This window comes from Mytilus trossulus, chromosome 14, assembly GCF_036588685.1.
Source record: "Mytilus trossulus isolate FHL-02 chromosome 14, PNRI_Mtr1.1.1.hap1, whole genome shotgun sequence".
NCBI classification, from domain to species: domain Eukaryota; kingdom Metazoa; phylum Mollusca; class Bivalvia; order Mytilida; family Mytilidae; genus Mytilus; species Mytilus trossulus.
In genome coordinates, this window is record NC_086386.1 from 4,990,249 (window position 1) to 5,014,171 (window position 23,923).

At 33.4% G+C, this 23,923-nt stretch overlaps 1 protein-coding gene across 1 annotated transcript; it reads right to left on the bottom strand.

The window, feature by feature from the left end:
* Positions 1-20,901: 20,901 nt before the first annotated feature.
* LOC134697334 (uncharacterized) lies at positions 20,902-21,769 on the bottom strand. The gene has a single exon (XM_063559541.1). It carries the CDS (start codon positions 21,764-21,766, stop codon positions 20,990-20,992), a length of 777 nt encoding a protein of 258 aa, XP_063415611.1. The 5' UTR covers positions 21,767-21,769; the 3' UTR covers positions 20,902-20,989.
* Positions 21,770-23,923: the final 2,154 nt, after the last annotated feature.

A 23,923-nucleotide genomic window follows, 5' to 3' on the forward strand; every position in this document is an offset into this window, starting at 1 on the left:
GAGTGTACCTAGTGTGGACAAAAGCTTTGCCGTAGGGACTTTGCTATGAATTAAATAATGGGGATGGTAGGGTCACCCGACCCCAACTTTGGACCTCAAAATAAAAAGTTCCGTAACTTTACCCAACTGGGTCTTGGGGTCCAGGCAATCTTAGGCAATTGCCTATCGAGTGTACCTAGTGTGGACAAAAGCTTTGCCGTAAGGACTTTGCTATGAATTAAATAAGGGGGATGATAGGGTCACCCGACCCCAACTTTGAACTTCAAAAAAAAGTTCCGTAACTTTACCCACCTGGATCTTTGGGTCCAGACAAGCTTAGACAATTGCCAATCGAGTGTACCTAGTGTGCATAAAAGCTTTGCCGTAGAGACTTTGCTATTAATTAAATAAGGGGGATGGTAGGGTCATATGACCACAACTATGGACCTAAAAAAAAAGTTCCATAACTTTACCCACCTGGATCTTTGGGTCCAGGCAAGCATAGGCAATTGCCTATCGAGTTAACCTAGTGTGGACAAAAGCTTTGCCGTAGGGACTTTGATATGAATTAAATAAGGGGATGGTAGGGTCACCCGACCCCAACTTTGGACCTAAAAAATAAAGTTCCGTAACTTTACCCACCTTGGTCTTTGGGTTTAGCCAAGCTTATGCCATTGCCTATCGAGTGTACCTAGTGTGGACAAAAGCTTTGCCGTAGGGACTTTGCTATGAATTATATAAGGGGGATGGTAGGGTCACCCGACCCCAACTTTGGACCTCAAAATAAAAAGTTCCGTAACTTTATCCACCTGAGTTTTTGGGCCCAGGCAACCTTGGGCAAGTGCCTATCATTTGTAACTTTTGAGCAAATAAGCTCACGTACCGGGGGTACGCAACTGCGTAACTCTGGGTTTCGTACCAGAGTCGTTTCTCTGGATACAGTCAAGGCTCAAGAATTGGTAGCGTTATTTTATCAACTGAATATTCGGATTCCCTTAATTGGTGTTGGGCGTCAAAATTAAGTAGGCTTTGGGTATCAGACGATAAATGCCAAGGATGATTTAATATATTGATATACTTTTGCTTAGCCAGTGCTTTCTAACTTTCTAAAAGCAACGAATTATTAATATACTGAGCCAGTGCTTTACTTGTAGCCACTGCTTTATATCTACTTTATTTGGGCCAGTGCGTGTGTTGGACTGTTTGGTCACTTCTTTGTTCTCACTAGTAACCCGAATTTAACTTGATCGGACAAAAACGTGTTAACGCTGTTTAAATGAAATTAATCGTCATTTGATAAAGATTGACAAAAATTAAAAATCATTTTTAATTTATTTCAATGCATATCAAATCATTTTAATGCCAGTCAAATAGCTTCGCTTGCGGTCGTTCAATTTAATTCAAGTTGGCGGTAAGTTACGTCAAACAAATAGGCCACGCCCCCGTTAAACTATTTCAAACTGGTATCAATTCGTTTTAAACCGTGTTGCGACCCGAGCTTTTAACAGGTAAGTCACTTAAGCAAAACAACATCGATGTATCTTTCGTTTATTTGTTTCAAACTTTATCGACTTATATATATAAATGCGGGTATTCTTATTAAAGTAATATACTTCACAATTTAAACAAGTGAATGATCAATACACGTAACATATAAGGAATTTAAATAAAAACAATAAAATATTGGTGCACGGTTTAAAAAATTCAAAACTTGTGAATCTGTTAAAAATAAAATAGTTAGATGTTTAACATATTTTTAATTTGCCCGAATGCAGTAGATCTTTATCTCACATATTCGTTTCAAAACTTGTTGAGTGCTATAAAACTTGTGAATGTAAGCAACGTATGGTCCATTGCAATGACTTACAAACTTTAGGTATTCCTGTATATTTCCGTTTCTCTTTTTCTGTCTTACTATAGTGTACTCGTTAATTAAATATAGTCATGGAAATTAAAGTATCTTACAAAAATTATTTATTTTTCACATAGTTTAAATCGATGTATCTTATAGTTTCGGTCAACAACAAATATTCACTAGCTGTATATTGATATATGAAATAGCTTGTAATAAAAACAATGTTGTGTTAAATAATAAAATGAATGAACATAATGTTAACATTTGTTGAATTTAATAAACAGTTAAGTCTTGTACAACATTGCAAATAAAGGAACAGCTCAAAAAACTTTTATAACTGTGTCAAATTGTAATATCGGTCACTGACGCGAAACGGGCGTTAATTGCGGACAAGCAGCACATTACGGTAATTGTGAATTGTGGTTCCGATTCTGTAAAGGGATAATTGTGCTGTCATTCACCGTGACGTACAAAAAGTCTTGCTATAAATAAAAATATATTCGGTATATATGAACTAATTTTAGTCTGCGATAACGATGGGTTGGTTGATTTAAGTTTTACGACCTTGACTTGCTCTAAGTCGACATTCTCTTACGTCTAATGCATTTTATTTACGTTTAGTGCATATTATAAAAGTCTACCTACCAAATTGAAATCAACATAAACATTATTAAAATAAACAAGAATGGAAAAGAAACAATTATGCACTGTTGCTCTGATATAATTTTTATTAACTATATTTTAGCGGTAATGTCCAAATTAAAAACTAATTGTCGTACAAAAAAACAATTTATCGAGGTGCTTTCGTTGAAGTTCGCGTTACATATCAAAATGAATGTCATTGGTCAGAACGTTTGCAAACTTTCAATCTAGGTGTTCTCATCGAGGTCCGCGTTCATTTTTCAATTCAATACACAATATTTCATCTAGGTGCTTTCGTTGAAGTTCGCGTTACATAGTAAAACGAATTTCATTGGTCGGAACATTTGCAAACTTTCAATCCAGGTGTTCTCATCGAGGTCCGCGTTCGTGTTTCAATTCAATACACAATAAGAAGTCCAATATGGTAAAAAAAAAGAATTTTAAACTGAAATTGAACAAAAAAGAAATAATAAAAAATATAGTCTATAATATGTAAATATTTATTTAAGAAAGCTAACAATAAGATGAAAGAAAAATATGTGATGCTTAAGAACATTGATCTGGGCCGTAACAGCCTTATGTTGGAAATTTTAAAACAAAGTTGAAACAAAGGCTTGTCTTCATATCAAATTGTTTTCACGGCCAATTTCTTGCAAGAAGCAAACACCCATTACTTCAGTGTCGCCCCTGCATGTTTTTGCGTGATCCATGCATGTTTCTGATTTACTTGTCTTTTGTTCATTTACTGTCCTACTGTATGGCTATAGTCTAAGTGTTAATTGTCATTTGAAATACTTTAAACTTGCTTATACTGGTTGGTTCCACGTGAATCTTATGATAATAGTTCATGCATAAATCACCGGAATTTGGTACACGTAAAATGCACGTAATTTTTAAAAATTACATTGTTAAAATAATATCTTTTTTCTAAAATTTAATTGAAATCATTAAAAATACCTTCATATTTTTGCAAAGTTCAAGTGAAAATAACATGAAAAATTTCACGGGTGATTCATTTGAATTACTGAGTTTTTTACTCCATCATTTAAGGCAATGATGGTGTCGTTGCTTCATCAATGCAGAAATAGAGTACTTTAAAAATATGATTCAGTAACAAGTTTTATAATTGCTCGGTTTTTGATGGTTGTTTTACGGCGGTACGTCTAAACACTGCTAAGGACTCCTTAGTGCACTAAGGACTAGAAAGAGTACTGTTATACGTGTTATTTTTACATATTATGTTAAAGATTGATATTTAATGCATAAATTTCAAATTTTATAGAAAAATAATCATAAATAAAAAAGATATTCAACATTTTCTAGGCACGTGCCCATTTTTCTATGATATACCGAAAATCAATGAACCGATTGACACGTGCCAAATAATATAACAACTGATTAAACAATCATATATTCTTTAATCTAAGCAATTAACAATTGTATCGAAAAGATTAATACTTGATTATTTTAATAAAATGTGTTGTTCTTATTTAAAAGTTAAAATGATTAAAAGGACAAATAATTTTGCTTTTGTTTCATTTATTTCCCGACATAGTTATTTGCCATAGGTTTTAATGTTGATGTGCGCCTAACTAATAAGTAAGAGTGTGGTCAGCTCAACATCGTAAAATGTTTATGTGAGAGACATGAAGACAAAATGAATATATATATTTATAACTTTTTTGTTTTTATTTTAATTCCGACAAAGATGCGTTACAAATGGCTTCACTAAAACATGAGTAAATTCCGAAAAAAAAAACACCCTATAAATCATGATTTTTATTTGTCCACTTTCTATTATGAATGTTCCACAGTGTTTAGTACATTATTTACGAATAATTTCCTGCATTTGTCAATTTAAAGCTAAAGATATAATTTTGACAGGCTGAAAAAGAGAGTGCTTTGTAAAAATTACTCACTGTTGAAGGCCGTATGGGTAACTTAAAGTTATTAATTTCTGTGAATAGTTGTCTCATCACCAACCCGGTTTTTGGACAATGAATAGAAGTTAAAAGCTACTGCATACTTTAAATTTGGAAGTACCCATGCAGCAGCAGCAGTAAGAAAAACATGCTACAATGCCGGACCCAAGTCCGAATAAAGGGGTAGGGATGTAATTTTTCTTTTAACTGGCACAATCGTATGTTGGTTTTTTTGGCGCAAATCATACCATCTAATTTTAAAACATATGGCGCAAACCTAACATTTGAGAAAAAAAGTTGTGGCGCAAAAGGACGCATTTTTGGCGCAAACGGATATCTCCCACCAATCCTACCACATCATTTTTTATATTGGTTGCAAATTTTTTTTATTGTATTGAAGTCGTATTTGTCCAGAAATATATTGCTCAAACGTGTTCTTCATATGATAATAAATTTTGAAAATGAACCATTATAGCATACGCACAAAAAATCATTTCTGTTCAAATCCGTCTGTTTACTTGTAGCTGGCATTAAATAAGTTTGGTTACATGTAGTATTTTTTTTTTATCAGATTATTTAATCACTTTGTGATTGCAGAACCTGCTGCATTGGCTTGTATTCGATAACGTCAGGAACGATAACTCGTGGCGTAATGTCAACTTACTGTCAAGACAGACGCTTATATAGAAAATAAAGGAATATGGAGTAAACGTATACGGAACCAGTAATCGCACACAAAGTCAATGCTTAACAAAAATACAAATAATTAATGGTCAGCGTTTTTATTCCTGTTCATCTTTATATTCCCTAAAGGGTCTTCAACAATGAAAGATTCACTTGTTTAGGGATGACATCAAAAGATCGATGTAGGATACAAAAACTTAAATCAAATAGTTGGGGGGGGTCAACTTTGCTGCAAGTTTTGTTAATCTAAAATCGATTTTACATATATCCCTATTGGTCAATCAATTTTTACCAAATTAAGTTAAGAGGGGGGGTGTGGAGGTCAGTAAAAAACCTTTGTGAATTCAGTTTTGTATCCTTCATTGAACTTTCGATGTCGTCCCTTACCAGAACAACAAAAAAACACTAGCTAAGAATACTTAAGTTACTGACAGCTATAGTTCACACTCTTACGTTTGAAGTCTTCCTGTCCATCATCCCGCAATCGTTATTTTTGAAGATCATATAAGTGAATGAATGATTCGATTTTCTGCCTCAGGACCTGCGCATATATGAAATACTTAACACTGAACATTGAACCTGGTTGTAATTTGCAATTTTTATTTGTAATTTTTCCTCACTAGGTAGTTGAAATTATGTATAACATCAAATGTATTGTAAATTGCGAAAATGCATTACGAGCATATTCTATAATTTTGAGTTTGAATTATAAAGAGTTTAATTTTTTTCAAATATTGAATACGCAACAAAATCTCTGTAATTTTACCCATGTATTATTTATGTTTATGTTAAATGCGTTTGATTGGATATTAGTTAAAGGTAGGCGTGGTTTACGGTAACTTTCCTCCAATCAACTGGCCTATTCGACAAACATGTGTGCGCTGATGCGTGCAAACTGGCTATTGTAACGGCACGGTTTAGTCACGTTTCTCCAACATTTGATAATTAGACTAAAACAACATTAGGGATTAGGGGGTCCTCATAAGGACTGGTATCGTGATAATTACCTGTTATTCACCTATACCAGGTCTTAACTAAAATATTGTAAAAAGGGATATTGTTAAAAAAAGTTATATTAAAACATTAACAAACCATATATTTTTGGTCGAGTATAACCCGAAACTGTTACATAGTTATTTTCATCCGTATTTGATTTACAAAATTAAAAAGTTTATTGAACAAAAAAAAATCTTGTATAGACGATGGAAATCGTAATCAAACTGAAAATTTCATAAAAAAATATCAAGAAATAATCTCGAAATAATTTTTTTTAAAGATTTTTTTTTTATTAAAAGTAACATGAAAAATCGAAATGTTCACTGACTGTACCTCATTTTTGTAATTTATTCTAGTACTTGATATATTTTTGTATTTGTGTAACATGAAAAAGTTAAAATCTAAACCAATGCAAAACAGCCAAGTTTTATTTATGTAAAAAGTCACCGAAAGCTATTGTCTTCTAGTGCGAAGAACCATATATCTACTTAGTCGTTCTGTCTGTATATCACAAGAGCCGAAGCCAGTTTTCATGTCATGCTTATGTATGTGCCTGTCCCAAGTCAGGAGCCTGTAATTCAGTGGTTGTCGTTTGTTTATGTGTTACATATTTGTTTTTCGTTCATTTTTTTTTACAAAAATAAGGCCGTTAGTTTTCTCTTTTGAATTGTTTTACATTGTCTTATCGGGACCTTTTATAGCTGACTATGCGGTATGGGCTTTGCTCATTGTTGAAGGCCGTACGGTGACCTAGTATAGTTGTTAATGTTTGTGTCATTTTGGTCTTTTGTCGATAGTTATCTCATTGGCAATCATACCACATCTTCTTTTTTTTATATTAGCAGATGAAAGAGTCAGTCGTATATCTGTCCTCTTTTCCACGCAAACGGAGCTGATACAAATTGGGTACATCACTTCTCGTCGTGATCTATATAGTGTTTAACTGTGGGAACTGGCTTGGTGAATATTGTGCACTACTAGTATTTTTGATGTTCAATGCAAGTTGACTGAGAATTTTATATAAACTGTATCGGTGATAATAAGCTGCGTTTTGTACTTTTGTATAAGCTTCATGACTCAAGATAAATAAATTCTTAATAGCTCTCAAAATACAAAATGTTAATTTTCATTCAAGATCGAAACATTGTAATCTATAATACATTACTATGAAAAATAGACAAAATTATAAAAAAAAAAAGCAAAAAAATTGCTTCCGGCCGTACGGTAACGGATACTGGATGCGTAGTGATTGATAATTTAGTCTTAAATTATTTGTTGCTTATTTCTGTTTTTGTACAGTTCTTTTATTGTTCGGTTGCACCAAATGTCTCAAGAAAAGAGGGAGTGTTGGAGCCTGTACTTCAGTGGTTGTCGTTTATACTAATTGTAATATATTCGTTTTTCGTTCATTATATTTTACATAAATTAGGCCGTTAGTTTTCTCGTTTGATTTGTTAAACATTTGTCTTAAGCTTCTCGTGTCCTTTTATAGCTGACTATGCGGTATGACTTTGCTCAGTGTTGAAGGCCGTACGGTGACCTATATTTGTTTTAATATCTGTGTCATTTGTGACTATAGTTTTCTCATTGGCAATCATACCACATCTTCATTTTTTATGTATAATTGTTAACTTCAATGTCATTTGGTCTCTTGTAGAGAGTTGTCTTATTGTCTATCATACCATGCACATCTGTTTTGATATAAAAGAAAAAAATACATCATTGCCTTAGATTATATCGACTTTTACAATTTTGGGAGACTATTAAAAACATATATAACTTAAAAAAAATATTTACCTTTTTAACAATATTTTGATTAAGAACAGGTGAATTACAGGTAGATATCAAGATCCAGTCCTAAAGAGGACCCCATAATCCCTAATGTTATTTTAGTCTAATTACCAAATGTTGGAGAAACGTGACCACACCAACGGCACATGTCTTACATCAGAATCTATCGTGCGTGACCAATGTTTATTGTAAAATTTCTTGTCATCTGAGCAAATTATCAGAGATACAAGTTCTAAAGGTTACAACTTGAATTTGCTTTTTGAAAGATTATTTTCGGCAGTGCCCCTGATATACGATGTAAAGTGTTTAAGAAAAACAAGACTTTAAATGAAGGATGCATATTACCAGAGAATATAATCTGGGACTATGCCAGATATAATGTATGTATTTTATGGCTCGGATATTAACAATAAAATGTTCTGAAAAAATTAAGTGTCCGATAATTTGAATTATCTGATAAAGTTATCTCGATCACTGTCGACAAAATATTATTGCATGGATGGTAAACTGCTGATTTTTATTTCTAGACATGGTTTGTGACTGTTATAATAGACAACTATATGCATTCTGGTTTACGTTTACAAAGAACACACTATACATTTTTCTGAAATATCAATCCTTTTTGGACAGACTTGCTTTTTCCTTGTATTTGTAAAAAATATAAGACGTTTCATTTTATTTGAATACTTCAAAAATTGCTTCAAAATACTATAGGCCTGTATTGTTGTTATTTTTTTAGGGTCAATGACTTCCCCCCCCCCCCCCCCCCCCAAAAAAAAAAGTAGTAAAATAATTGTATATTTGATTTGAATAATTATAGTAAATAGAAATAAAGGTCAGCCAAACCCAAATTCAGCAATAAGGAGTGTCATTCACCGGGTTTAATTTCTTTTACCGGTTTTGAACTTCTTGTTTTGTTCAATAAATAATAGTAATCTTCTTATCTTGTTCAATAAAAAATAGTAAAATTTACTTTCCATACACATGTTCCTAAATAACACTAGGAAATAAAATTTGTCACAATTTCGCTTTTGTCGTCTGCTCAAGTTAGTTTAATTTGGTATTGTAATATGCACATGAGATACTTGTCACTGAACGTTGAACAAACAGTAGCTATCCACCAATCCATCAGTGATTGCGATACTTCTGTTACATACCCGTCATTTTGTCACATGTTTGGTACTATTATTTGAACAAAGTTCGTGTTGTAAGCCGAATTTGTCCTACATTTTAATTGTTCTTGTCAAGTAATACATTCCTTGAACTGGTTTAAATGTTTAACTAAATCCTATGATATCAATTTTGTAGAAATAATTGTATATTTGATTTGAATAATTATAGTAAATAGAAATAAAGGTCAGCCAAACCCAAATTCAGCAATAAGGAGTGTCATTCACCGGGTTTAATTTCTTTTACCGGTTTTGAACTTCTTGTTTTGTTCAAAAAATAATAGTAATCTTCTTATCTTGTTCAATAAAAAATAGTAAAATTTACTTTCCATACACATGTTCCTAAATAACACTAGGAAATAAAATTTGTCACAATTTCGCTTTTGTCGTCTGCTCAAGTTAGTTTAATTTGGTATTGTAATATGCACATGAGATACTTGTCACTGAACGTTGAACAAACAGTAGCTATCCACCAATCCATCAGTGATTGCGATACTTCTGTTACATACCCGTCATTTTGTCACATGTTTGGTACTATTATTTGAACAAAGCTCGTGTTGTTAGCCGAATTTGTCCTATATTTTAATTGTTCTTGTCAAGTAATACATTCCTTGAACTGGTTTAAATGTTTAACTAAATCCTATGATATCAATTTTGTGCATTGGTTTTTTGAAACACAATTTTGTTAATTTGAGCGTGTCAACACCTAGTCTAGTAGTGATTTCGATTTGTATGACCATACAACATATTTATATATTAGTATTACAGTAAGTTATTGTTTCATTTTACATGTTTACCATTGATAACATCAAATAAAATGTGTTGCAGGTTGAACTAAACCATAAAGGAAGGATCTAAAATTTAAACTATGTATGTTTAAACTATTATGAATGCGGAGTGGGGGTATTGCACGATAGCCTCAGTAGTAGTATGATACTTTGATATCAAATGGACTACAGTTAAAAAGTTGCATTTACTACCAATCCATGCACAATAGTAAGATGTATGTTCCTGAGCGTATTATGGACAAAGAAAAGGGTTGTGGTGTACTTTAAAATTTTGAACTAAGTATGGTAGAATGGTTGCCATACGCCTTCATATTACAGAAACCACCAGCGTACACTACAGCATAATTACGATTTCAGTTGTTATAGTTCACACACAAATCAATTGGGCTAGTTTAATCTCCTGCATGGTTTATTCCATTGGCAATCATATTCAAGAAAATTCATATTCTGTATGAAGCTTGATTGAGCCGTAGATTCACACAGACACCGATCATAGTTATCTTTTCTTCATTTACATAAATGAATGTCGGGAATTCGGAATATGGCAGTTATACATGTATCCTCAGTTTATATTTATTTTGAAGCATTATCGAACTAATACGACTTAAATTTCTCTTTAAAATTTACTTTGCACTAAATATCTAGTAAATGACTTTACATGGGAATAACTTGGGGTGTATTCATGTATACTAGTATGTAATGATAATAAAAAGAAACCAACAGCACTATTTGACGAAGACGAAATTAAGGATTGAATTTTAACGTCCATTGACATATATTACAATGATGTCGAAACAGAACTTGAAATTGACAATAGGTATTCCTTCGCTTTTCCAAAGAATTCACGCTTAGTTGCGATTTCACGTGCTATTTTGAAGAGACATGTTTTGTCGAAATGCACATCTGGTGCAAGAAAATTGGTACCGTTAATTTTATTACAACTTCGGGTTCGCATTATAGTTATATTTGTACAAAATAACTAACAATAAAAAAATTGTGATGATTTCTTTAACTGTTCATGAACGTTCTAGTTTTAATATAAATCTGTGATTTTTCTATATTCGTACTTTCGACGAAGCAAAGCAAGTTCGATCTAGACCTGGACAATTTGATCCATTTAGCAATATTCAATCGTTGTACAAATTTATTGTAGAACATGTAGAAAATCCGTCTTTTTCGGATAAAAAAAATCTACTTTGTTAACTCGGATCGAAAACTTACAATATAGTTTATCCTATTGAAACATGAACGCGGACTACATTGAGAACATCTTGGATTGAAAGATTGCAAATCTACTGACCAATGAAATGCTTTAGATTTAGAACGCAGACCTCAACGAGAACACCTAGATGGATAACACACTGTAATCTTTAGACCGTCGAACAGATAGCGATAATTCCAGACTTCTTCTACTTCGTTTTCTTTTAGTTTAAATAAGGTCACCATATAGAAGAATACAAAGTCATACTGCCAAGGAATTGTATATTAGGAATTGTATATTTACAATCCCTTGATGCTGCTGTACATGCCTGATTGACAAAGATTTAATAAAATTGAATTATTCATAAAAATGTGTATCACAATTTAAGTGTTTCTATATTAAGATTGTGATTAAAAATTTGCATTTTATGTACTTGTTTTGTTTTGGATTTGTTTATTCAAAGCTCGCGAGAACAGCTGATCTCTTAAGGCCGTAACAGTGGTGGTAGATATTCACAGATTTTTTTTACATAAAAACACACTATTACATATTCATGTGACAATAATAATGTGTCTGTTTTTTAAATCAATTTAGAATTGGTGTATATATGTCTCCGCTGATAATAATTCTATGTTAGATAAACATAATTATTTGGAATTAAAAGTTGTATAGTTACAATAAGTACATTTTCAAAATCATTTATTTATCTAGGCTTTATGAAGATCTACATGATTTAACGAATTAATGTAAGAAGATGTGGTGTACTTGCCAATGAATTAGATCACCGTACAGCCTTCAACAACGAGCAAAAACCTAACCGCATAAACGTTTATATCATTTCCCAAAATTACAAATATGAATTCAAACAATTCAAACAAGAAAACTATCGGCCTGATTGATGTACAACACTTATAGAAAAATATATACAAAAACGACAACCACTGGTCACTGGGGATTCAAACCATATGTCCCAATCGAAAAATAATTTCGTCAAACAAACGGGAGTTCTTATCTACAGAACAAAACCTGGATCCGCCATTGTACAGTCTCCTGGCTAGTATACCTGTAGGATAGTCAAAGATAATGGCGTTAAACAAATATTTTCTTTATTTATGTTTTTATTCCATTCAGATCTTCAATTTATCGATTGATTAATAAAAAAACGAAGCAAATATTTTAGTTAATCTACCAGTAATTAAATGTCAGTACGATCTTCTGATAAGATTGTAAGACTATATATTGCTATTTGGCTGTGAAATTTGGAGATTTAGTTTTATTGATGCATTAGAAAGTTAAACTTGAAAAAAAATCAACCCTAGCTTTATGGTTTATGGAGAGCTTGGCGCTTATCCTATGTCAGTATATGTGGAACACCGTATGGTATATTTTTTGGTCTAACATTGTAAACAGTTCTGATAGTAAACTATATAGATATATTTATAAACTCAACGTAGATGGTGGATTTACCTAGCTATAGAAAGTGGAAGAGTTTATGGTATAGCAAGAAATAATAGAATATGTACTTTTTGTAAAAATGATATAGAGGATGAGTTTCATTTCATCCTCAAATGTCCACGTTTTCAAGGTTTTAGAACAATTTATATGATTGGTTGATATATTTCACTATATTCTAAACTGCACAACTCTAACAGAAAGTAGAAGACCTTTTCTTAAACCTAACTATGTAAGCAGAGTAAATGTTTCGAAATTGGGCACTTTATTTATTTAAAAAAATATTGTGTTTTGAAAATTTTGTGTAAATTAATTTGAATCATATATAAATAAAAGTATGTTCTCAAGTCTGATCACCAATCGCTCATTCTTGTTGCTCGTTTCAAGTTGTGCAAATTGTCATACGCAAAATCTGTATGTTAATATTATATGTAAAAATATCTTTCTTTTTACCGTTAACTTGGTTTTATAAGAAATAAAGAATCTAAATTAATAATACAATTAATTTTATTTAGTTTTTTGGATTAAATTACCTTAAATTAAAGGATGTGAAAAGGTATATAATTGTAACTTTTTCAAAGTTCAAGTTGATCAATTATTGATTTAAGTGAATAAATCAAATTTATTTTCTTGAGGAATAAATCAAATCAGGAACATATGACGCCCGTCAAGCAAAAACCACCCTTATCGCATTTGACGTCGTTATCGGTAGTCAACGCTAGAATGGAACGTAGAACAAACCGATAAATTGCACGTTGAAATTGAGATATTTTTTCTAAACATGGCGTTATCCATGTGAACTGAACAGTCTATTCTTATATTAATACATTTAAATACTTCTGTAAAATAATGCCGTATTTACGATTTAAGATAAATTTCTATTAAAACTTTTCAAATGCTTGTTTTGACACGCTGTATATTCTTACTGTCTTGAGAGGAATGATTTATAAACAATATAATAAAATCCCACGCATCAGCAAGTCTCATTATGACATAGTACCACGATATGTGATGATTCACGTATTAACCTTCTACAATATATAAATAATACCAATGTTGTGTCAAAACAAACACTTAAATATTTTCTAAAAAACACTAAAAGTGTTTTTCCGCAGCTAGATTTCTTTTATATTTTTAATACGGCAAGTTATTGTATGAAGAACCTAAGAAAATAATCTAATATTTGGCACAACATCATTATGCATGCCAACTGCGGACAATCTTATATGGTTAATCACACGAGAGAGTTTGCTTACAAGAAATTAAGTACGACAGAGAAGAAAGTCTGTCTGAAATTTTTCGTCTTTTATTTTGCCACGCTTTAATCCGCAATATTGACTACTGTACATAAAACAATAAACCGTTTGTTCAAATGAAGTATTTTATCATTAAAATATATCAAACAAGAATGTGTCTCAAGTACACGGATGCCCCACTCGCACTATAGTTTTCCATGTTTAGTGGACCGTGAAAATGGGCTAAAAACTCTAATTTGGCATTGAAATTAGAAAGATTATATGACAGGGAACATGACGGTGTACTAAGTTTCAAGTTGATCGGACTTCAACTTCATCAAAAACTACCTTGGCCAAAAACTTTAACCTGAAGTGGGACGAACTAACGGTACGACGGATGAACGAACGACGGACTTACAGACCAGAAAACATAATGACCCTCTACTATCGTAGGCGGGGCATAAAAATTTGCAATGCGTTTAAAACTGTAAGTATGAAACAAATATCAGTTCATAATTATATCACTCACTTTTAAAAAAAAGTGGGAGTATACTGTTTTGCCTCTGTCTGTCCTTTAGTCAATTCATCCTACAGTCCGTCCGTTTGTCCCATGAATATTTTCGTCGCATTACAAGGATTTCTATAATTCTTTTAATCTTTTATTCTTAAATGGTCTGTGTGGTAGGCCGTGAAGAAACAAAACAACAAAGAAAGGAAGAGAAAACAACGAAATTAAAAGATGCTAGAGGCTTGAGCTTATTCGAAAAATGATTAACAATTTTGGATGCATACACGAGATTGCCTAAGCTGGTTAATCATTGTTACAATGTTGTCCAATATATGTATACTATTTAATGGTCGCAGTTCAATTGCATTTGTCTTAATTTTCTTTGATTGTGAATAAAACAAGATGCGGGATATTGTTTGACTTAAATTGAGTTGTTAACTTTGTTGAAATAAATATGCAACTCCAGTACGAAAGGTTATACAACGACGAGAAGACAATTTTTAAATTGATGTTTTTGACTTTTAAAATGATCAGAAGTCACTGACTGTATCACCCATCGTGTAAATCTCTTAATTCACGGATAGATAAGGTTAACAATCCGATAATAAACTTGCAATGGATTTTTTAAACGCCATGTAAAAATCAGAAACAATCTTGAAAAGTCATACTTTAGATGTTAAAAAACGATCTATTTTATTTTTGCATAATATTGAAATTTTCAAGTTCACTTCGAATCGATATCCAGCGAAACTTATTATAAATTAATTATAGTAATACATAAACATAGTTAATATTTATTACGAAGACGGACAGATTGAAATTTCGCACTCGGATATATAATTAATGTTATTTAATAAAGTTATTAAATGTTATTTTTCGTTTAAATCACTTTTAGTTTAACGTGCGTTATAGTTTGTTTTGTAAACATTTACATGCGTATATATTTATTGCAAGAAATATATCTGAAACGGACAAAATTGCACACGCAGCTGCAGTTCTCATTCAACGATAACATTGAAGATAATACATGTAGAAATGAACTATCCAAAGAAGGCAAAGATACGTAATTATTGGGTAAATTAAATAAAAAGGCGTAGATAAATCCCGTTCTAGATACATGTACGGAGAGCAAAAGCGAACACAATTTTACATAAACTTTTGACAGCAGGTAAGTTTGTCGAGATGTATAGCTGTTACCTATAGTAATCGAGAGTCCCGTTTAAAATCTTTGATTAAACACATCAACAGTAATAGAAATACAAAGAAAATATCAAAATTTTAATAGACGTTTGAGAGAATTTTCAAATATGTTACAATATTTGAAAAAATAGGCTAGTCTGCATGGTTTACCACAAACAGTACCTCATAACAGACATGATTCTGAACCTCATATTGTGTTATCTTTTTGTGAATCAAAACAGTCGGTTTTTGACACATATGTACCAGCATTTCAGACAAATGGAACTGGATGTAGATACAAGAAGATGAGCATGAGCATGAGTGTCAATGAAACAACTCACCATCCATGTCATAATTTAAAAAAGGTAAACCCTTACAGGTCAAAGTACGGTCTTCAACACGGAGCATTTATAGACTAGATATGTCCACTGAACAGAATGAACACATGTCTGGTCGCCTTGCTGTCCGCACATAATGTTTGCATCTATATATTCTTATGTCGTAGGTGGGACTCTTATACTAGTATAATAGTCCCATGTCGTACGTATATGCCTTCAACATTGAGATAAAACATACCGTATTGTCGGCTATAAAAGACCCCGATATGAAAAATCTGAAACAATTAAATTAATTACAGCCGATTCCATTGAATGTGTAGGCAAGGGTAATAACTTTGGTTAGCTAAAGTATACGACAATCCATTCGGAGCAGCCTGGTCTTATAACAGACAGATAGATTGGTTATCTGTCGGATGAGTTTACATTTAAAGGAGTGTAGTTCACCTGAACTAAAAATGACTTCACGGTTAAGCTAGTCGCGAATCAAGCTAACCAAAGATATTACCTTTGCCTTCACATTCAATAGAATCGGCTGTAAGGTAATACCAGTATTAAACGCCCTATTGGCAAAATACATTCCACTCCTTTAGATTAACTGTTCAAAACACTGACCTTCCACGACAAATTCCCACATTGAGCTCCTTTAATCTATATTTCATTTCTAATTTTATTGTCCATTTGATTTTGAATGGACAATGTGTTTTAACTGGCAATATGAATTGATTCAATCTGAACCTGGGAAAGTTCAAATAAGAGTAAAAATAAGTCAAGTTGATCCTTATATCAAATACATATAAACAAACACTACGCGTGCAATCATAAATTATAAACAGAAAACTCAGATGACCATGTCTTAAAATCAAACGAATGATACAAAAAATAACAAAGAAATTTAAAGTTTGAGCAACACGAACCCCATGAAAAACAGATAGTGCCCTGTAAGAATCAGGAGTTCACACTTCAGTGTTGTTGTTTTTTTATTACATTTTAGATAACACTGACATTTCTACCAAAATAAAAAGAATTCTTTTATATTTGAAATCCAACAAATGAAAGTCTTTATTGTTCTGTTATTGTAGGAGAAAAAAATCGGTATATGACTGACTATCTTGCTTTGTGTGTGCTACATGTAACTGGACAATATTAGAAAAAATAAGCCTTTGGTCATACTAAACGTTTGGTAGATTTTGTCAAGCTAAAAAAACATTTGACGATAAAACTGTGATACTGTATCGCATATGACAAAATTCTTCCAAAAATCATCATCAATAAGTTAAGTCGGTTAACATTGTAAGCAAGAGAACAATGAAACTACTTAGAAAATGGATAGATTAGAAACCAATTTTATCTGTTTAGATTAAACCTATTCTATGGTATCAGAAAGTACCATTATTTCATCGTTGCTCATGATAAATCAGAAATTAATTTTGCAAAAAACAAATGCACAAAATAAAAGAAATAGATACTCTGCATCGTCCTTGATAATAGTTCGATAAGTTGGCTCGTCCTGTAGATATTCATGAAGCCAGAACTGCATGTGTTAGGTAGGAACATCTATACATGTATCAAAAAAAATCGTCCATATTCTAGGAAGGGATATCAGGTTATATTTTGTTCAGCACCAGGAGAAGAGTAAAGTAGTAAATTGCAGCAAACTTAAATCGACGTCAAAGTTTATGATTTCAACGTTACGTTGAATTTTACGTTAGAACACATTTCATGTGTTACCAAAATTGAGAGAAATTTCTAAACTAATTTTTCACCGATCGTTTTCAAATTTTGTGTTGGCATAAGTATTTTCTGTTTAATTAATTAAAAATCTGATAATTCATAATTTTTGCCATAAGGGTCGTTTTTGCTTGTCGGGCGTCAATTATATATTGTAAGGTATACTGTTCCCAAATTGAATAGTATACAAATCATAGTAATAATTATTCATCAGCGAAAAGGATAGTATTTGTATTGTGTTTGAAGAATCGTAAAAGTGTTTTATTTTCTAAATTCTATTTATTCACTCGGACATCGTAGAGTTTAAAATTAATTTTTTTACCGTATCGGAACTTCATATTGTGTATTGAATTGAATCACGAACGCGGACCTCGATGAGAACACCTGGATTGAAAGTGTTCAAATGTTCCGACCAATGAAATTCATTTTACTATGTAACGCGAACCTCAACGAAAGCACCTAGATGAAATATTGTGTATTGAATTGAAAAATGAACGCGGACCTCGATGAGAACACCAGGATTGAAAGTTTGCAAAAGTTCCGACCAATGACATTCATTTTGATATGTAACGCGAACTTCAACGAAAGCACCTAAATGAAATATTTTATTTGTACGACAATTTTTTTTTTTTAGACATTACCCCTTAAATATAGTTAATAAAAAATATATCAAAGCAACAGTGCATGATTGTTTCTTTTCCATTCTTGTTTATTTTAATAATGTTGATGTTGATTTTAATTTTGTAGGTAGACTTATATTATATGCCCTGAACGTAAATATACGGTTTTTTTTTTAAATGCATTAGACGTAAGAGAATGTCGACTTAGAGCAAGTCAAGGTCGTAAAACTTAAATCAACCAACCCATCGTTATCGCAGACTAAAATTGATCTCAAATAAACAGAATATATGTTCATTTATAGCAAGACTTGTTGTAAGTCACGGTGCATGACAGCACAATAATCCCTTTACAGATCGGAACCACAATTCACAATTTTCGTAGTGTGTACTTTTCCACAATTAACGCCCGTTTCGCGTCAGCGACCGATATTACAATTTGACACAGTTTAAAAGTTTATTGAGCTGTTCCTTCATTTACAATGTTGTGTGCAAGACTCAACAAATGTCAACATTATGTTCATTAATTTTATTATTTAACACATCATTGTTTTTATTACAAGCTATTTCATATATCAATATGCAGCTAGGGAATATTTGTTGTTGACCGAAACTATAAGATACATCGATTTAAACTATGTGAAAAATAAATAATTTTTTTAAGTTACTTTAATTTCCGTGTCTATATTTAATTAACGAGTACACTATAGTAAGACAGAAAATGAGAAAAGGAAATATACAGGAATACCTAAAGTTTCGTAAGACATTGCAATGGACCATACGTTACTTACATGTCACAAGTTTTCATAGCACTCAGCGAGTTTTGAAACGAATATGTGAGATAAAGATCTACTGCATTTGGGCAAATCAAAAATATGTTAAACATCTAACTATTTTATTTTTAACAGATTCATAAGTTTTGATTTTTTTAAACCGTGCATCAATATTTTATAATTTTTTTTATTTACATTCCTTATATGTTACGTGTATTGATCATTCATTTGTTTAAATTGTGAAGTATATTACTTTAATAAGAATACACGCATTTATATATAATTTTAAGTCGATAAAGTTTGAAACAAATAAACGAAAGATACATCGATGTTGTTTTGCTTGAGTGATTTACCTGTTAAAAGCTCGGGTCGCAACACGGTTTAAAACGAATTGATACCAGTTTGAAATAGTTTAACGGGGGCGTGGCCTATTTGTTTGACGTAACTTACCACCAACTTGATTTAAATTGAACGACTGCAAGCGAAGCTATTTGACTGGCATTAAAATGATTTGATATACATTGAAATAAATTAAAAATGATTTTTATTTTTTGTCAATCTTTATCAAATGACGATTAATTTCATTTAAACAGCGTTAACACGTTTTTGTCCGATCAAGTTAAATTCGGGTTACTAGTGTCTTATTCAATGCTTCTCTCTGCAGTCACTGCTTCTTCAGCAGCTATACTTATTTAATCACTTGGCTCCTTACTCAGGACCACTGGAAATGCTTTATTTTGTATACCGCTAATGCTTCTTTCTGAAGCCACTGCTTCTTCAGCAGCAATACTGAATTAATCAATTGGCTCCTTATTCAGGACCACTGCTTATAATTCTTATTCAGAACTATAGATTAATCTCACCTTTCTTCTTCTCTTGTATCCAACTGCTCGGCTTGAATTCTAAACCCAGAACCATGTGAACTGTGAAAACCTTGGTATATATAGTAAATTGTAGACTCGTCCGTACAATAGACTATTCCAAAAACGACTTTATCACTAAAACGTTTTACAACACCTAAGCATATATGATATAACAAAGCACTATTGTGACGGTTATATACTTTGTAACAACTGATTATGATCGTGGGAATTCCGGATTTATAGGTCAATTCCTGATCCCAAAACAATTACTACTCACCCAGTAAAATGTAAACAAATCGAAAGTGAAAGTAAAACAATGTGTAAATAAATGAAGGGAATGAATGATATTTCTTTCTGTTGGACTTTACAATCGGATTATAAAATAAGCAAGAACCAGGTAAGTTTGCAAATTCATCACATTACCCACGCCTCCAAGAAATGCGTCCCGGCATTTTCCAAAATCAATTGAGCACATCTACACCAAGTGGACATTTTTCAGTCCCAAACTCTATCCGGGTATTGCCTCGAGCCATGTCATTCAAAAACCACAATTCTAAATATCATTAAACAACTGTTACTTCTTCAGTAACTAATCACCAAAACAACTGTTACTTATTCAGTAACTAACCACTAAAACAACTCGTAGATGTATAATCTACCCGACATGACAAGATTCCCACTCAACTGTTTACTATTACTTAACATGGGCATCAACTTTAGAAGTTAACTTTATCCTAAGAACCCTTAAATCATTTTCCATCTGTATTTCAAATATGCATGCTGACAGATTTTTGAACAAGTAATTTTGACCATGAAAACCAACAAGCCAAATAGCAAATTTGAAAACCACCGAAAACATCACAAAGCCAAAACATGTATGAAATAATTTTGCCTAACAACCGGCCACTTATGGACCACTCAAAGAGCTTGTTGAGAGGGATCTTTTACGTGCACAAAGCGTGGTACTCCCTGAACACGGGACCTCGGATTTAACGTCCCCATCCGACGGACATCATTGTTATATATTCAAAGAAACAAGGCATTATATATAAACAATAAAACACAAAAGTTTTCATAATTTCTTGGAAATCTTTTTCCTTTAACACGTAACTAAATATCTGTATTGTCTGTTCTTCGCGAACACTCACTTGTAAATAAATCACACGATAGATCAATCAGAAAACGCATCCCGTCGGACTGATCACTGAATAATTCAGTCAAGCCTTCCTGGCTATGGTATTTGTATGCTTAGTTCTGTCACCTGTCACTTCATCTTTTCCAGATTTCAGTTTCCTCCACATCTTTTCCGTTTTCCTTATATCTTCTAACCACTCTTCTTTCAACCAGCATCAATCCAGGAATAACTACTGGCCTGACAACCTGTGCTGGCACAAGGCTTGGGATGGTTCCAGTCGTAGTTGTCGTAACAGTTCTTAAGTCCATAGGTGAGGACGAGAACAACGGTGGTGATGGGTTTGACACGGAACTGTCATCGGAATCAGTATCCATCATCCTCGGTATCAGAAACGAGTTTGGGACTGGAGGTACCACTACAGTTGCGGTTGTGGTTGGCAACCTTGGCAATGTAAATCTCTTGGCTATTGGCTGTGGTCCTAATGAACTCTTAAGGGTTTCTAATAATCTCTTCTTTGAAGAAGTAGCCACTGGTAGAGGAGACGTGCTTTTCCTAACTACTCTGCCTTTGATAAGTGATCCTGTAACCATCACTGATTTACTTGTTGGGCCTTTCTTGTTTGTAGGCTCTCCAAGGACATCCGATAGTGTGCCTGGGTTTTGTTTCTCCCATTCACTATCGGTATCATCTATGGCTGACAAGGATGCTGCATGTCTCCTTCTCTGGTGCCTTGTGAAGTCACTCTTCCTGCTTGTTGCGTAAGGACACAGATCACATAAGTACTCTTCTTCTGAAGACCTTCTCTTTGCACATGCTATAACATGATCCTCCAACTCCTTTTCTGTTTGGAACCGTACTTGGCAAACAGGGCACCTCCATCTTTCCCGTGGTGTCTTCTTTGTGTTAGCCATCTGTAATATAAGAGAACTCATTGTAAATATATACAGGTATATACAAAATTAAGTGATATGTACAGTAATACTTTCTATACACGTTTCATTCATTCATATTTTTTTTTCTCCATTTTTATTTATATTTTCTTTTACTTTAATCTTGAACATAATCATTTAACCAAGTGGGAGGCTTCCTTTCCCGTCTTAATCTTGGTAAATTAATGTGTTCGTCTTGTTCAATGGTCTCATATATATTCTCAAAATCAAATTCAATTGGGGCGCTTTCGTCAACAACTTGGGCTCGATCGTTCATTTCGGATACCTGATTTGACGGCTCGAGCCCTTGTAAACGCTCACCTAGTAATGGTTCACCTAACAAACGTTGATCCTTGCATTGTCTCATGCGATCAACATGTATTACCTGTGGTCGACCCTTTCTGCCACAATTAACTAGGTATGTTACCTCTGAGTATTGTTTTAACACTTTAAAGGGACCCCGCCAATAATTTGTAAACTTAGGGGATTGGCCAAGCTTACGAACAGGAAAGAAAACAAACACTTTATCATTTTTATTAAATTTATTCCAACTTAAATGTTTGTCATGATATTGCTTCTGCCGAAGCATTTCTCTGTTAACATGATTCTGTACAAACTGGTGGGCGTCTTCCATTCTTTCCTGTAACTCCCATACCCACTTGTTAGCTGGAATAGACTTCACTTCCCTTGGGAGTTCGTACATAATATCTACCGGAGTAGCTACTTCTCTTCCCATCATCATACGGTTCGGAGTGCTGCCGGTTGTTTCGTGTACAGCTGTTCTGTAAGCCATCATCACATAAGGTAGAAGCTGATCCCAGTTTGTATGATGCTCGTCGACGTACGCACTTAGCATTTTTACTAGAGTACTGTTGAACCTCTCAACCATACCATCGGATTGTGGGTGATATGGGGTTGTACGTGTTTTGCTGATTTGTAGGAGGTTACACATTTCAGAGAAAAGCTCACTCTCAAACTGCCTTCCTTGATCTGAATGAATCAGTGTAGGTACCCCGAATCTGCAAATAATTTCTGTTACTATGATATTTGCAACCGTCGATGCTTCCATGTTCTCCATGGGAAAGCTTTCTGTCCATTTTGTATAGTAATCAGCTATCACCAGTATATATTTATTGTTGTTGGCGGTTTTTGGCAACTCGCCCAAAATGTCGACGGCTATCCTTTCCATAGGGAAGCCTGACCTTTGAATCTGCATTGGCGCTCTCTTTCGTTTTTGTGGGCCTTTCCTTCTTACACAAGTCTCACATCCTGTTATGTAGGCCACCACATCACGACGCATTCCAGGCCAATAAAACCTGTCTTTTAATCTTCCTAATGTTTTTCTTATCCCAAGATGTCCCGATGTCTTATTGTCATGGCATTGCTGTAAAACGACGCGCCTTTCTTTCATGGGTACGATGACGCGTAGTTTGTCTCCCGTGCTTTGCTCCTTGCACAATAAACCGTTATCAACTTTCAATGTTTCGTATTGCGACCATAAACTCTTAACTGCATAATTACATTCCCCAATTTCTTTGAAAAGCGGCTTCTTGCCATTTAATACCCAACTCTTTATCAATGATATGTTTTCATCCTCTTGTTGTAGCACGAACAGCGTCTTATTTTCATCACTCCCATCATTTGTACAGATAGCTGATTCGTTCACCTCTATAGGTGGTGCTTGTGTAACAACATTAACACGTACTAGTTTCTTCTCCCAGTCTTGTTCGAAGCCACATTGTTTACATGGCATTCTGCTAAGTGCATCAGCATTTCTGTGTTGATTTCCAGGTCGGTGCTTAATTTTCATGTTATACGAACTAAGGACTTCCAGCCATCTCGCAAGCTGTCCTTCTGCGTTCTTAAAATTCATTAACCACTGCAGAGAGCTATGGTCAGTTCTGACAACAAACGTTCTTCCATACAGAAAATGCCTAAAATGCTTAACAAAATGAACTACGGCGAGTAACTCTTTTCGAGTGACGCAATATTTACGCTCGGTCTTCGAAAGTGTACGGCTACCATAAGCAATAACCGTTTCTTTTCCGTCTATTTCCTGGGACAGGACTGCTCCAATTGCAGACTGACTTGCGTCCGTATCAAGTATAAAAGGTCTCGAAAAATCTGGATGTGACAGTA

What these genes read in the sequence shown, in the direction of transcription:
- LOC134697334 (XM_063559541.1), bottom strand. Translation starts at nt 21,766, where the DNA reads ATGGCTAACACAAAGAAGACACCACGGGAAAGATGGAGGTGCCCTGTT.